The sequence below is a fragment of the Manis pentadactyla genome, chromosome 3 (genome assembly GCF_030020395.1).
Source record: "Manis pentadactyla isolate mManPen7 chromosome 3, mManPen7.hap1, whole genome shotgun sequence".
NCBI lineage: Eukaryota > Metazoa > Chordata > Mammalia > Pholidota > Manidae > Manis > Manis pentadactyla.
The window spans coordinates 169,048,423-169,062,397 of NC_080021.1; the positions used below are offsets into that span (position 1 = coordinate 169,048,423).

Genomic DNA, 13,975 nt, shown 5'->3' on the forward strand with positions numbered 1-13,975 from the left:
GTTCTGTGCTCTTTCTAGGAGTGCTCCCATCTAGAGCAGTCCCTGTAAGATGTCCTGTAGAGGCGGTTTGCAGGAAGCAAATTCCCTCAGCTTTTGTTTGTCTGGAAATTGTTTAATCCCACCATCATATTTAAATGATAGTTGTGCTGGATAAAGTGTCCTTGGTTCAAGGGCCTTCTGTTTCATAGCATTAAATATATCATGCCGTTCTCTTCTGGCCTGTAGCGTTTCTGTTTTGAAGTCTGACGTTTGCCTGATGGGTTTTCCTTTATAGGTGACCTTTTTCTCTCTAGCTGCCTTTAAAACTCTTTCCTTTTCCTTGATCTTTGCCATTTTAATTATTATGTGTCTTGGTGTTGCCCTTCTTGGATCCTTTCTGTTGGGGGTTCTGTGAATTTCCGTGGTGTGTTCGATTATTTCCTCCCCCAGTTTGGGGAAGTTTTCAGCAATTATTTCTTCCAAGATACTTTCCATCCCTTTTCCTCTCTCTTCTTCTTCTGGTACCCCTATAATACGGATATTGTTCCTTTTGGATTGGTCAGACAGTTCTCTTATTATTGTTTCATTCGTGGAGATTCTTTTATCTCTCTCTGTGTAAGCTTCTATGCATTCCTGTTTCACTGGTTTCAAATCAATCAATGGCCTCTTGCATCCTATCCATTCTGCTTATAAACCCTTCCCGAGTTTGTTTCATTTCTGTAATCTCCTTTCTGGCATCTGTGATCTCCCTCCAGACTTCATCCCATATCTCTTGCGTATTTCTCTCCATCTCTGTCAGCATGTTTATGATTTTTATTTTGAATTCTTTGTCAGGAAGACTGGTTAGGTCTGTCTCCTTCTCTGGTGTTGTCTCTGTGATCTTTGTCTGCCTGTAGTTTTGCCTTTTCATGGTGATAGGAATAGTTTGCAGAGCTGGGACAAGTGACGGCTGGGAGAACTTTCCTTCTTGTTTTTTTTTGGCTCTCCTCTCCTGGGAGAACAGCGACCTCTAGTGGCTTGTGCTGGGTAGCTGCGCGCAGACAGGGCTTCTGCTTCCTTCCTGGCTGCTATGGAGTTTATCTCCGCTGTTGCTGTGGGCATGGCCTGGGTTGGGCTGCTGCTCCAAAGTGGTGGAGTCCCGTTGAAGAGGGAGCAGCCGGGAGGCTATTTATCTCCGTAAGGGTCCTCCGAGCTCCCTGTAGCCCAGGGGATTAGGGTGCCCAGAGATCCTTGGATTCCCTACCTCTAAATTAAGTGTCCTGCCCTGCCCCTTTAAGACTTCCAAAAAGAACCCGCCAAAACAAAACGACGACCACAAAAAAAAAAAAAAAAGGAAAATTAAAAATAAATAAATAAATAAATAATGGCCACTTGTTTTTCTTTATTCTCTGGCGTCAGCCTCAGGCATCTGCTCACCGGTCTTGCTGCCCTCTTTCCCTAGTATTGGGGTCCCTATCTCTTTAAGACTTCCAAAAAAAAAAAAAAAATGGCCGCTCGCTTTTCTTATGTCCTCCGGTGCTAGGTCTCCGGTACCCTCTCACCATTCTTGCTGCCCTTTTTCCCTAGAATCCAGGGCCCCGCGCATGCACTGTGTCTGCGCTCTGGCCCAGATGGCTGGGGCTGGGTGTTCAGCAGTCCTGGGCTCCATCTCACTCCCGCTCTGCCTATTCTTCTCCCGCCAGGAACTGGGGGGAGGGGCGCTCGGGTCCTGCGGGGCCGGGGCTCGTATCTTACCCCCTTCACGAGGCACTGGGTTCTTGCAGGTGTGTATGTGGTCTGGATGCTGTCCTGTGTCCTCTGGTGTTTATTCTAGGAAGAGTTGTCTTTGTTATATTTTCATAAATATATGTGGTTTTGGGAGGAGATTTCCACTGCTCTACTCACGCCGCCATCTTGGCTCCACCACCCACAGTTTTAAATTTTAATGTAGTTGACTTTATCCGCCCTTTATTTTAGGAAGAGTTGTCTTTGTTGTATTTTCAAAAATATATGTGGTTTTCGAGGAGATTTCCGCTGCTCTACTCACTCCGTCATCTTGGCTTCACCCCCCCATCAGTCCTTTATGGATAGTGTTCTTTATGTCTTATATAACTTAAAGTCATAAAGAGAATATATATTTTTTTCTACATACAGCATGAGATGGGATTTAATTTCATTTTCTCTAAGTGGTTCACCAAATGTCCCTGTAGTAGTTATTCAACTTTTGATTTATAATGTCATCTTTGTCATATACTCAGTTACTTTATATCTAAGGTTTGGTTCCTGGACACTCTGTTCTGTTTCACTTATGTATTTGTCTACCTCTGATTCCAAGCAAAATTGTTTTGTTTACCTTGGCTTTCGAATAGGTTTTGATATCCAGCAGGGCAGGTTCCCCTCTCCATATTCTTAATATTTTTGTATCTGGTTTTCATTATCTTTCATTCTTTCATAATAATTTATGTATTCCCACTCTTAGGAATTTATCCTAAGAATACAAGTACTCAGATTCAAAAGACATATGCACCCCTATGTTTATCGCAGCACTATTTACAATAGCCAAGAAATGGAAGCAACCTAAGTGTCCATTAGTAGATGAATGGATAAAGAAGATGTGGTACATATACAAAATGAAATATTATTCAGTCATAAGAAGAAAACAAATCCTACTATTTGCAACAACATGGATGGAGCTAGAAGGTATTACGCTCAGTGAAATAAGTCAGGTGGAGAAAGACAAGTACCAAATGATTTCATTCATCTGTGAAGCATAACAACAACAAAGTAAAAACTGAAGGAACAAAACAGCAGCAGACTCACAGAACCTAAGAGTGGACTATCAGTTACCAAAGGGAAAGGGACTGGGGAGGATGGGTGGGGAAGGGAGGGATATGGTGATTAAGGGGCATTATGATTTACACACATAATATGGAGGGTGGCATGGAGAAGGCAGTATAGCACAGAGATGACAAGTAGTGATTCTATATCATCTTACTATGCTGATGGACAGTGACTGTAATGGGGTATGTGGTGGGGACTTGGTAATAGGGGGAATGTAGTAACCACAATGTTGCTCATGTGAAAGTTGAGTATAAGATTGTATATTAATGATACCTTTAAAAAATATATATATAGATACCATAACACATCCATCCAATGGGCAAAAATTTTAAAGTATGTCAGTACCAAGTATTAGTAAGGATGCAGAGAAATGTAGACTCATGCATACTCCTGGTGGGAGGGCAAGTTAGTTCAACAACTTTGGAAAAGACCAGTTTGGAAATACAGCTTGACAATGTACACACTTCAGGACCCCACAATTCCACTTCTTAAAAAAGAAAAGAAAAAGGATTTCCATATTCTTAATATTTAGGAGAGTTATTCTTAGTTAGTCTTTTAATTTTCCATGTGAGTTTGAGAATTGGCTTGTTATCTTCCATAAGAAGGCTTGCTGTAATTTTGATTGAATGGATTTGGATTTATAGGTCAATTTGGCATAATGTTGACATCCTTAATTTATTATATTTTTCTTCTATTTTCTGGGATATTTCTTCAATTTTATACTGCAACTTTTCTATTGAATTTTCATTTCTGCTTTTCAGTTTTTAATTTTCAAGAGCTCTTTCTTTTTCTTTGACTATACCTTTTTATAGTGGACTTTTCTTGTTTCATGTTTGTAGTATCTTATTTTCACTCTGTGGGGATGGAAGTCATATTTGTTTCTGAAGGTGGTTTTCTTTCCCCCTTCCTTGACTGTCTTTGATTGTGGAGTGTTCAGCCCCATTTTTCTGAGGTTCACCTGAGAGAGATGCTTTCCTCAAATGTTTGATGATCCTCTGATGTCCATTGGCTGTGTGTTGTATTTAAGGATGAGGCACTAAAAAGCTGAGAGGAAACCACTTCCATTTATTTGGAGGAAACTTAAAAATGCTGGTCTTGGTAGCTGTTTCCTGTTGGACAGGTAGTTTTCCCCAAAGGAGTCTACTAGTCTCCTCCTTAGGGGGCTTGGACCTGAAATGTAGCAGTCAGTGTTCTGGGAGCTGAAGGAAGGGAGCTGTGATGTCTCACTGCCCACTCTGCAGATTTCACCTAATCTCCTAATTTTTAATGAGACCTTCAGTTGTATCTGTTGTCATGACTTCAAAACCTCTTTAGGTCAACCTCTCTAGTTAGTAACCTCTGCGACAGAGAGGGGCATTTGTTAGGAGGGAGCTGGCAGAGGTGATCTGAGGACACAGTGAACTGTTGCTTATAGAGGCTTCCAACAGTGTTCCATATTCATTTCTGTCCCAAGGCTTGTCTTCAGGCATCATTGGTGCTTCCAGTTTCTAATCTTTTGGGGATATGTATCAACTTGCTCCTAGGCTCTTCCTTTTTTAAGTATTTAGCAAAGTTGAGAGCACTGAAACCTAAGTCATGTATCACTTGTCTGTTTGCTTTTCCTCTCCAAATCTGCTTTTGACATTTCTTGTTGGCTGTCATCTTCTACACAAATCATTTTTATTCTATTTTGATTTAAGTGGGAGTTCAGGAACAAGCAGAGATGATTGGATATAATTGATTCAGTTTGTTTAACTGGTGGTCCTGTCTTTCTGCTCTGTTGCTTATGATCTGATTGACCTATAGCCTCACCTTTCATTTCATATTTGAAATCTGGTTTTACTGAATGTTTTCAGTATTAAAAGCAGCTAGACTGTTCGATTTCATAGCTATAGTAGTTCATTTTTCTTTCCAGTTTTTGAGACACAATTGACATATAATATTGTATAAACTAAAGGTGTACAACATAATGGTTATGTATGTGCTGCAAAGTGATGATCACAGTGAGTCCAGCTAATGTCCATTACCTCACCGTTAATAAAATTTTTTCTTGAGTGAGAACTTTTAAGATTTACTCCCTTAGCAACTTTCAAATGTGCAATACCATATTGTTAACCATAGTTATAATGCTGTGCATTACATTCCAAGAATTTACTATCTTGTAACTGTAAGTCTGTACCTTTTGACCACCTTCACCCATTTCACACATTTCCCCTGTCCCCCACCCTGCCTTTGGCAATCACCAATCTGATTTCTGTTTCTATGAGTTTGGTTTATTTAGATTCCACATGTAAGTGAGATTATACAATATTTGTCTTTCTTTGTCTGACCTATTTCACTTAGCATGATACCCTCAAGGTCCACTGATGTTGGTGCAAATAGACCAATATAATAAGCCACGATTGGCTTTTTAAAAAAAATAAGATTCAGTTTATACTTGCATGGAATGATATTTATGCTCTTTGATTAGTGGAATGATATTTGGAATGATTGTACATTGTCTTATATCATTTATAAATAGAATGGGAATCACAAGTCATATCTCATGAGACTTCCTGAATACTTTAATTTCTCTTTTATTTTAATAAATGTCGTTTGAAGTAATTGTCATCAACTAGGATATAAGCATTTTTGGTCATAGACTTTATTTTGTTTTTATTTCAAATTACTGGGTTTACTTTATGATAACCCTTGTAAATTGCTGTTTATTCATTTTAAAGTATACATAGTACTTTAAGTGGATGATTTAAAGTTGGGGATTATTTATTTTAGTCAAGTAGGCCTATAATTTAACAGTGAACTTGAATTAACATTGAAACTATTGACTGCTTGAAAAAGGGGTACATCGCATATAGAACAATAATAGTATCTGATGCTTTATATAGTGCTGAATAGTCTTAAAAGTGCTTTCATATGTGAAGGTACTCTTAGGATGAAATAGATTATTTAAGGCAATTCATAATACCATCTGTTGCTGTTTCTGTGGGCCACGGCAGTGCCAGCACACATTTGCTCTGGTGCACAGTTTTGTTCTTACCTATGGTAGTGTAAAGATGGAAAATGTGTAAGTAGATGAACTTATGTATATTGAGAAGTTTTCGTTATCCAAAGAAAATAATTCTTAAGTGTTCATGTGTAGTCAGCTATAGAACAGTAATCCTATGAACGAGGGGATATGGAAAGAAGGAATCAAATTTTATCCTTCATTCATTCCTCGACTGTGGGCTATACTGCTGGGTACTTTCTTAATTAGCATCTTTTGTAGAGAATTGTTTTTAGTGCTTGTAACATTCTTTCTTAGATTCTGGTGATACCTTTTGAGTGGCTAGGGATTTTTGGAACCATGCATAAAAATATATATGTGTGTATATCCCTGAATAAGATTATGCTGGCGAGGAGAGGAGGGAAAGAGGCCTTTGTTTAAGACCTTTAGTGAGAATGATGAATCCTAGTTAGTTACTGGCAAAAATAGCTCTGGTAAGTGTGTTGACTTTATGTTTGAACTTGCATAAAACTCAACTCTGATTTCTGAGTTTAGTTGGAAAAGGAGATTGAGAAATTCAAGATACCTGTTGTTATTTTTCTTTCAGTAGTACAGAAAAGATGCGAAAACTTGAAAACTGAAGAGGAAACACAGCCATCTAGTGGATGCAACTTTAAGAGCTATAAGCATAAAGTTCTATGGGCTCACATAAAAATCTCTCAAGGGTTATTATTAGGCATTCAAGCTAATTATTCCTTATCACACAAAGGAGTAATATACAATTGTATTAACTAAATATTTTAAAATTTTAATGAGAGGGGAAAACATTATATATGGCAGTTGAACAACAGCATTATGTAAATACTCTCAGAGATCAATTGAACTAGCATAACATTATAGTAATATGCATTTTCAATTGTATTATGTATTAATCAGATTTTTTTCAATTGTAAAACTCCAGTAGTGATTTTTAATGCATGTACATTATGAAACATTGCTGGAAAATAGCTAAGATTCTTTTTTATTTTATTTTATTTTATTTTTATTTTTTTATTTTTGTATCATTAATATACAATTACATGAGAGATTTTCTTGTCAATATAAATTAACCTATTATTATCATTGAAGCACAGATTTAGTTACTCTCTGTCTTCTATAGAATAAATTTTAGTCATTGCTGGTTTTTAAACTTTATTGATGCAAAATTGAATTATTTTCTAGGAGCAAGATAGTGCTGTACAAAATATGCATGAGAAAGTAGAAAAATTAGAAGCTGAACATATGAACTGCTCTGACCTTTTACAGCAACAAACAAGTGAACTTGAATTTAGCACTCAACGAGAGGAACATCTTAGAAAAGAATTTGAGGTATAGTTTCCTCATTCTTTTACATATATATTTGTTAACCAGTCAATAACTTAAGGTCAGAGAAAGTGTTACTCTGCAGTAGGTCCATTTGGCAAATTTATAAGGTCAGTCCTCAGAAAATACCACGTCCTTCTGGGACCCTCCTCCGTCCCCTCATGGCTCTGTAGGCCTGTGGCACAACTGTCGTGGGTACTTCTTCATTATGCTCGGTTGATTCTCTGTTCCCAGGTTCCATGCCTCCTTTATTTTGATAGTGTACATAATCTAGTAGTTTTTAAAGATAGGAAATAGGGGAGCTAAGTTTTTTCTGGTCTTGCATGTCTGAACTTGTTTTTTTACCTGCCATTTTCTTTTTCTGGATCAGCCTTGGTTTTTTTTTTTTTTTATCAGTTAAGTATTAGGGTAGATATAATTTGGCTAAATATAGAATTTTAGGTCATAAGTAATTTTCTCCCAGAATTGGAAGGCCTTGCCTCACTGGTTCCCAGTTTCTTTTATTGCTATTGAGAAGCTTGATATTATTTTGGTTTGTATTACTTTTCTGGTGACCCTTTTCTCACTCTCTTCCTCTCTGAAAGTTTTCTTGGTCCTCTATTTTTTTTAAACCTTTTTAAAATGGAAATTTTAAACATACATACTAAAAAAAAAAAAAAGCAGACAATAATATAATGAACCCAGTGTACCTGTTAACAGCTTCAACAGTTACTTGTGATGTGTAATCTTCTATCATTTATAGCCGCACTCATTTTCCCTCTTATTATATCACACTGAAACAAATCTCAGGCATCACTTCACTTTAACCATAAATATTTCATTATGATTTCTAAAAAATAAGGGGTGATTATTGAGAGCTACATTATCAATTAACAAGTTAACAGTAGTTACTTAATATAATCAAATATCCAGACAGTATTGAAATTTCAAATTACCCCATAAATGACATAAACGTGTGTGATAACTTTCCAATTGTGTACATATCACAGTTGGCTGATGTCTCTTTAGTCTCTTTAAATCTAAGATTCTCCATCTATAGCTTTCTTTTTTCCTTGTCTTTGTGAAAACACCTAGGTATTTGTGCTACAGAGTTCCCACTGCTTATGAAAATTTAAGAACATCCAAAGGTAAACAGTGTTTCTTAGCATAGATCTTACTCAGTGTGCAAGGCATTTGGTGGCCATTGTAGCTGGGAGACTCATGTCATTCATTTTGAGAAATTCTTGTGTGCTATTTCCTCCTCGGGTTTTTTTCTGTTCTCTCTTTTGCTGGCTTTTGTTATTCAAGTGTTAGACCACCTGTGTAATGTTTTCCTTTTCTTACCTTTCTGTTGTCTTTCTCTTTTGTTGTTGCTTCTTGGGAGATTTGCTTAACTTTACTTTCTAGTCTTCTAATCGAATATTTTCTTTTTAAAATTTCTGAAAGCTCTTGTTCTTTGTACCATTTTTATAGTCTCCTGCTCCTATATTATGACTACCACATTCATTTGTATATTCAATGAATGTCAGGCATACTTCCCAGTGCTTGAGCAGAACAAAGCGCCTCCCCTCTTGAAGCTGATGCTCTAGTCAAGGAGAGTCACACATTAAACGAAACAAAACATGGTAATAAAGCAGATGGGGAGGTCATGAGTGATGAGATAGGATGGTTACTCTTTTATGTTAGTGGTCATGGAAAACTGACTTGATAAAATGGCAAATGAGTAGAGACTAGAGGGAAGAAAGGGATTGGGCCCTGTGGGTATCTGCAGGAAGAGTATTTTAGGTAGAAGGAATAGAAAGTGCAAAGGCCATGAGATGTGAGTATGCTTGAAATGTTTGAGAAATAGCAAATTGGCCATTGTCACTGAAATGGGAAGACTAGTACCATATAGAATGGTAGGCGTATTTTATAGTCTTGAAGGTCTATAAGAAGAACTTTGGCTTTTTTTCTGAGTGAGATGGAAAGCCATTGGAAGGTTTTAAGCCCCCTCTGATTTGTTTTAAAAGCACATTCTGTATATTCTTTGGAGAATAGGTTGTAAGAGGCCATTTAGGAGACTATTAAAGTTATCTAGATGAGAGATTATGGTGTTATAGACCAAGGTAAAGGTAGAGGAGGTGACAGGATTTGTTTGTATTTTGGAAGATAGAGCCAATAGAATTTGCAGTTTAATTGGACCTGGCTTGTGAGAGAAAAAGAGGGAGAAAAAGATAATACCAAAGATTTTGGCTTGAGCAAATGGGTGGATGGCATTGCATTTACTTAACTGGCAAAAAATACAATTAAAGTAGTTTTGGGAGAGATCAGGGGTTTGGTTTAACATATGTTAAATTTGACATGCCTGTTAGACATCTAAGTGGAGATGTTGAGGATGTAGTTGAACATGAGTACAGGGCTTTGGGGAGTCTTATTGGGCTTTGGGGTCCTTATCATAGGAGATATGCCAAATATATTTCATTGGGAAATTTTGAAATGTTACAATCTGTAGGTCTTTTCTCTGTTTAGTGTCTGCAAAGAGTGCTCTGCTAGTTTCCTCTTTGGTGGTTATACAGTAGAAGAAGAATCTGGGTATCATAATGTCAGTATTTCCCCTGGTTTCAGTCTTGTGCACCCCTCTCCCTGCCCCATCCCTGTGTATCCTTGTGTCCAGCCTCTGGTTCAGATTCACCTTCTCCAGATAATAAACCTCCATTTGTGTAGTGGTTAGGAGGGGTAGTTGTTTGGCTTCTTGGGACAGAAGTGGATGCCTGGTGGTTAAACTTCTCATACTGATAATATTTTAAAGAAAATATTTATTGAGATATAATTTACATGTTACAAATCAACTCATTTATAGTGTACAATTCAGTGGTATTTAGTATATTCACAGAGTTTTGTAACCATCACTAAATCAATTTTTAGGATGTTTCCATCACATGCGTAAGAAATGCCAAGCCCATCAGTCATGACTCTCCTATTGCTCTGTCCCTCTCAGCCCTAAGCAATCACTAACCTACTTTCTGTCTCTATGTGTTTGCCTGTTCTGGATATTTTATATTAATGCAGTTGTTTAATATGGGTCTTTTATGTTTTTTTTTTCACTTAGCCTGATGTTTTTAAGATTCATCCCTGTTTTACCATGTATTATTTATTCATTCCTTTTTATTACTAAATAATGTTCCATTTTATTATATACCACATTTTGTGTATCCATTCATCAGTTGATGGACATTTGTGTTGTTTTCACCTTTTAGCTATTATGACTATCTGTGTGAATATTTTTGTATAAGTTTTTATGTGGACATCTTTTCATTTCTCTTGGGTATATACCTAAGAGTGAAATTGCTGGGTCACATGATAACTCTGTTTAACTTTTTGAAGAACTGTCAGACTACTATACACAGTGAAGGCACTGTTTTGCATTTTCACCAGCAATGTATGAGGGTTCCATTTCTCCAGAACCTCATAAATAGTAATTATTATCAGACTTTTTGAGTATAGGCACCCTATATGTATATAATATATCTCATTGTGGTTTTGATTTGCATTTTTCTAATGATTAATGATACTGAATACCATTTCATTTGCTTATTGTCCATTTGTATATCATTAGAGAAATATCTATTAAGAGTCTTTGTCCATTTTTTAATGGGTTATTTGTACCACATGAATGTAAGGTGTTAATAGGGGAAAGTAGGTGTGGGGTATATAGACACTCTAAATAATGTCAAGTATGAACTTAGATAAAATTAGTCTAAATATTTTTTTTTGTCACTTGTGTTGAACATTTTTTCAGGTCAATAAATTCAGGAATATTTTACATCATCATTTTTGATATTATGTGTTCTGTGGATGGCCTATTAAAAAAGGATTAGAATAGAGTTACAGTTCTGAATATTTAAAACTTTAAAATCATTCAGAGTCCCTTTAGCATGCTATAAAATCCTCTGATCTTTGCTAAAAACATTTTAGTCACAGGTGTGGAATAGTAGGTAACAGTGATTTCTTTTTGTTGATACAATTCTTGTTAAGCCAATATTGACTGAATTGAGGAAATGTCTTATTCCTAAACTTTAGGATTTATTTTTGGATAACTCAGTGTTGATTTTTTTCCTTGTAAAATACTTTCCCCAAGTTCTCTCTTTATTTATTGATTGTAAATATGAAGTTGTTGTAGACTAGTTCTACTCTGTGGTTTTTCTCAGCTACTCTGTAATTACTTTTGATAATACCAGGTCTTTGCTTTTGGAGAATTTGAGGCTTTGAGTAGTCCAGGTAGTCTCGATTTTTATTCAATTTATAAAAATTTTATAAATGGACAAGTATAGCCCTCTGACTTATCTATGATTCTTCATATTTAGATACTTAAAAAGTTTTGCTTTATTTAAGTGAATGTATTTTGAATTGGCTATATGACCATATGATGACATATGAAGGAGAAGTTAAATTTCTAGAGAGCATTTTATGCTAGTTACATTCAGCTGTGGAGACATTAATACTAGGAATTCTAGCTACTTAAGTAATTGTCAGTGGTATTTTGTAAAAGGATTAACATAAGATGGGATAATAAGAAAAAGGAAGATTGTTAGAAGTTTAATAAAACATATTTTTAATGTCAGTAATATCTGACTAAAGCAATTAATATAATGGGCATTTAGTCTAATATTTTCAATTTTAGGGGAACTTTTTAATAGTTGCATTTATAAAAAAGGTGACTTCTTAATGAGGCTGGGCCAAAGAAGTTTATATATATATATGTGTGTGTGTGTGTATATATATATATATATATATATATATATATATAAATTTTAAAAATTTGATAAGTTATATACCATTATGTGGCTTAATCACCTTAACATGGATCAATGGTTTCTTAGATTAAAAAAACACAACAAACCCCCAATCCAATTTTATAAATGTGGTGCTACATACCACAGAACCAAGGGAAAAGTGAAGTGGAAAAAAGAAATATCTATGGCTTTTATAAACCTCTTTACAACTAGGGGTATTTTTTTGTTTTTTCATCATGGGAAATAAGCTTAACTCAATAAGGAAAAGAGAAGATGCAAACCTAATTCTGAGAGAACTGAAGAATCTTGTGAAGATTACAGTGGAGAGGGACCAGTCTTTGCAAATAAGTTCTGAATTGCTTCTGTCAGTCATATTCTCTACTATAGTAACATAAAGAAGGGTAGAATGTAGCTTTTTTCTCTACACATGTACTACACTGAAGTGATAGAGGAAAATAAAAATGTATCTCAACTTTCATATTATCCATGAAGGCAGCCTCATATGATTAATCTTTTTAAAGCCATTGTGTGTAGGAATTATTTCTAAAATCCTGTTTGTGTTGATCACTGTCTATAAAGTAGGTAAATGATGAAATCACCTGGGTTATACAATTGCTTATAAATGTTATATGTTTTTGTATTTATGTTCATAATGGATTGTAAATTTGGAAGTTCATTAATAGATTTGTTAAGTACTGAAGTTTTTGTTGCCAGATAGGATAAAGATGATTTTTAAAGAAGCTAAATTAATTTATTACTATACTAATCAGAATTTGTGGCCTATAAATTCTGTTTCTGAAATTTCCTATTTTTATTACCTGTGGTTTCATTTATTATACCTAAAAGTAATAAAAATTTTTTTATCCCCATTAAACTATTTTACAATTGGAGTGGCATGCTTCATTATTCATCCCTTATTAATGAAAATTTGCTGTTTATTCCTATAGTCATCCCGCTGTCTTCTAAAACTGGTAGGTCTTTAATTGTTGCCACCCTCAGTGACTGACTTTGTGATTTCTCTCCTAAAAGCTAAACATGGTGAAGATGATGGCCACAGAGAACTCTGAATATTTGTACATTCAGCTATTTTGGAAAGTGCTGTGTAATTTTACAGTGAGGACTACTTTAAGTGAGCCTGTTTATATAAAATTATATAGAGGATTCTGGAAAACAAATATTATTTTGTCATTAATAAAACAGTTACAAGTGAATTGTAATTCCTAGTAGAGAAATCAAAGGAGTGTGCCTTAGAGGCAGATCAGTTTTCATCCATGACACAGGTCTTTTGTCCCTTACAATGTCATGGAAGTGCTCACAGATGTGTCGGCACCCCTCTTGGCCTTACAATGACAGCTGAGGACTTAGTATGGTATCTGGCACATGTCGATACTCTATGCATGTTCCATTTTCCTTTTTTGGTTGACCTGTAAAGTAAATATCAGTAAGATTATCATGAAAAGATGTAAACCTGTCCATTTGTTTTTAATAATCTTGTGTTTTTATAGAGTACCATTCACTTGATGTGATTGAAAATAAACATGATATGTTTAGATTTCTGTGAGGGTAGAATTCAGTGGATTGGACTTCCCTGACCAATCAGGGAGTCAGCTCTCCACTTTTACCCAGCAGTTCCCATGTTCCAAGTTATAAAAGAATTATTAATTTTGCCTGTGCAAAGTTAATTATGTTTTTCTCATATGGTGTGCTGGCTACATCCAAAATGAGAAAGCTATTTAAAAAGAACAACCCAAAAACTCAAATGAGAATGCTTTGTAAAGATTTAAAATATCATGCACTATACACACACACACACACTCATATATATTTAAAGGTATCATTTATAGTACAATCTTATGCTCAGGTTTCACGTGATATCATGCACTATATTGTATTACCCTGTTTTATTTATTTATTTGAAGTATCATTGATATACAGTCTTATATTGGTTTCAAATGTGCAATACAGTGGTTCAACAGTTACCCATATTATTAAACCCTCACTGCCTCTAGAGCGGTTACTATCTGTCAACATAGAGAGATAGTACAGAATCATTGACTGTATTCTCCATGCTGTACTACTGTCTCTGTGACCAACTTGTATT

General features: G+C 35.5%; 1 protein-coding gene across 5 annotated transcripts in view; it reads left to right on the plus strand.

The window, feature by feature from the left end:
• CCDC171 (coiled-coil domain containing 171) overlaps positions 1-13,975 on the plus strand; it is a 369,406-nt gene that overhangs the window by 63,662 nt on the left and 291,769 nt on the right. For 4 of the 5 annotated variants that reach the window (XM_057498705.1, XM_057498704.1, XM_057498703.1 and 1 more), the window contains one exon: positions 6,983-7,129. The exons of the other annotated variant lie outside the window; for it this stretch is intronic. In XM_057498705.1, coding sequence (XP_057354688.1) covers positions 6,983-7,129 — 147 coding nt within the window. The remainder of the gene's footprint in view (positions 1-6,982; positions 7,130-13,975) is intronic. 5 annotated transcript variants of the gene reach the window in all.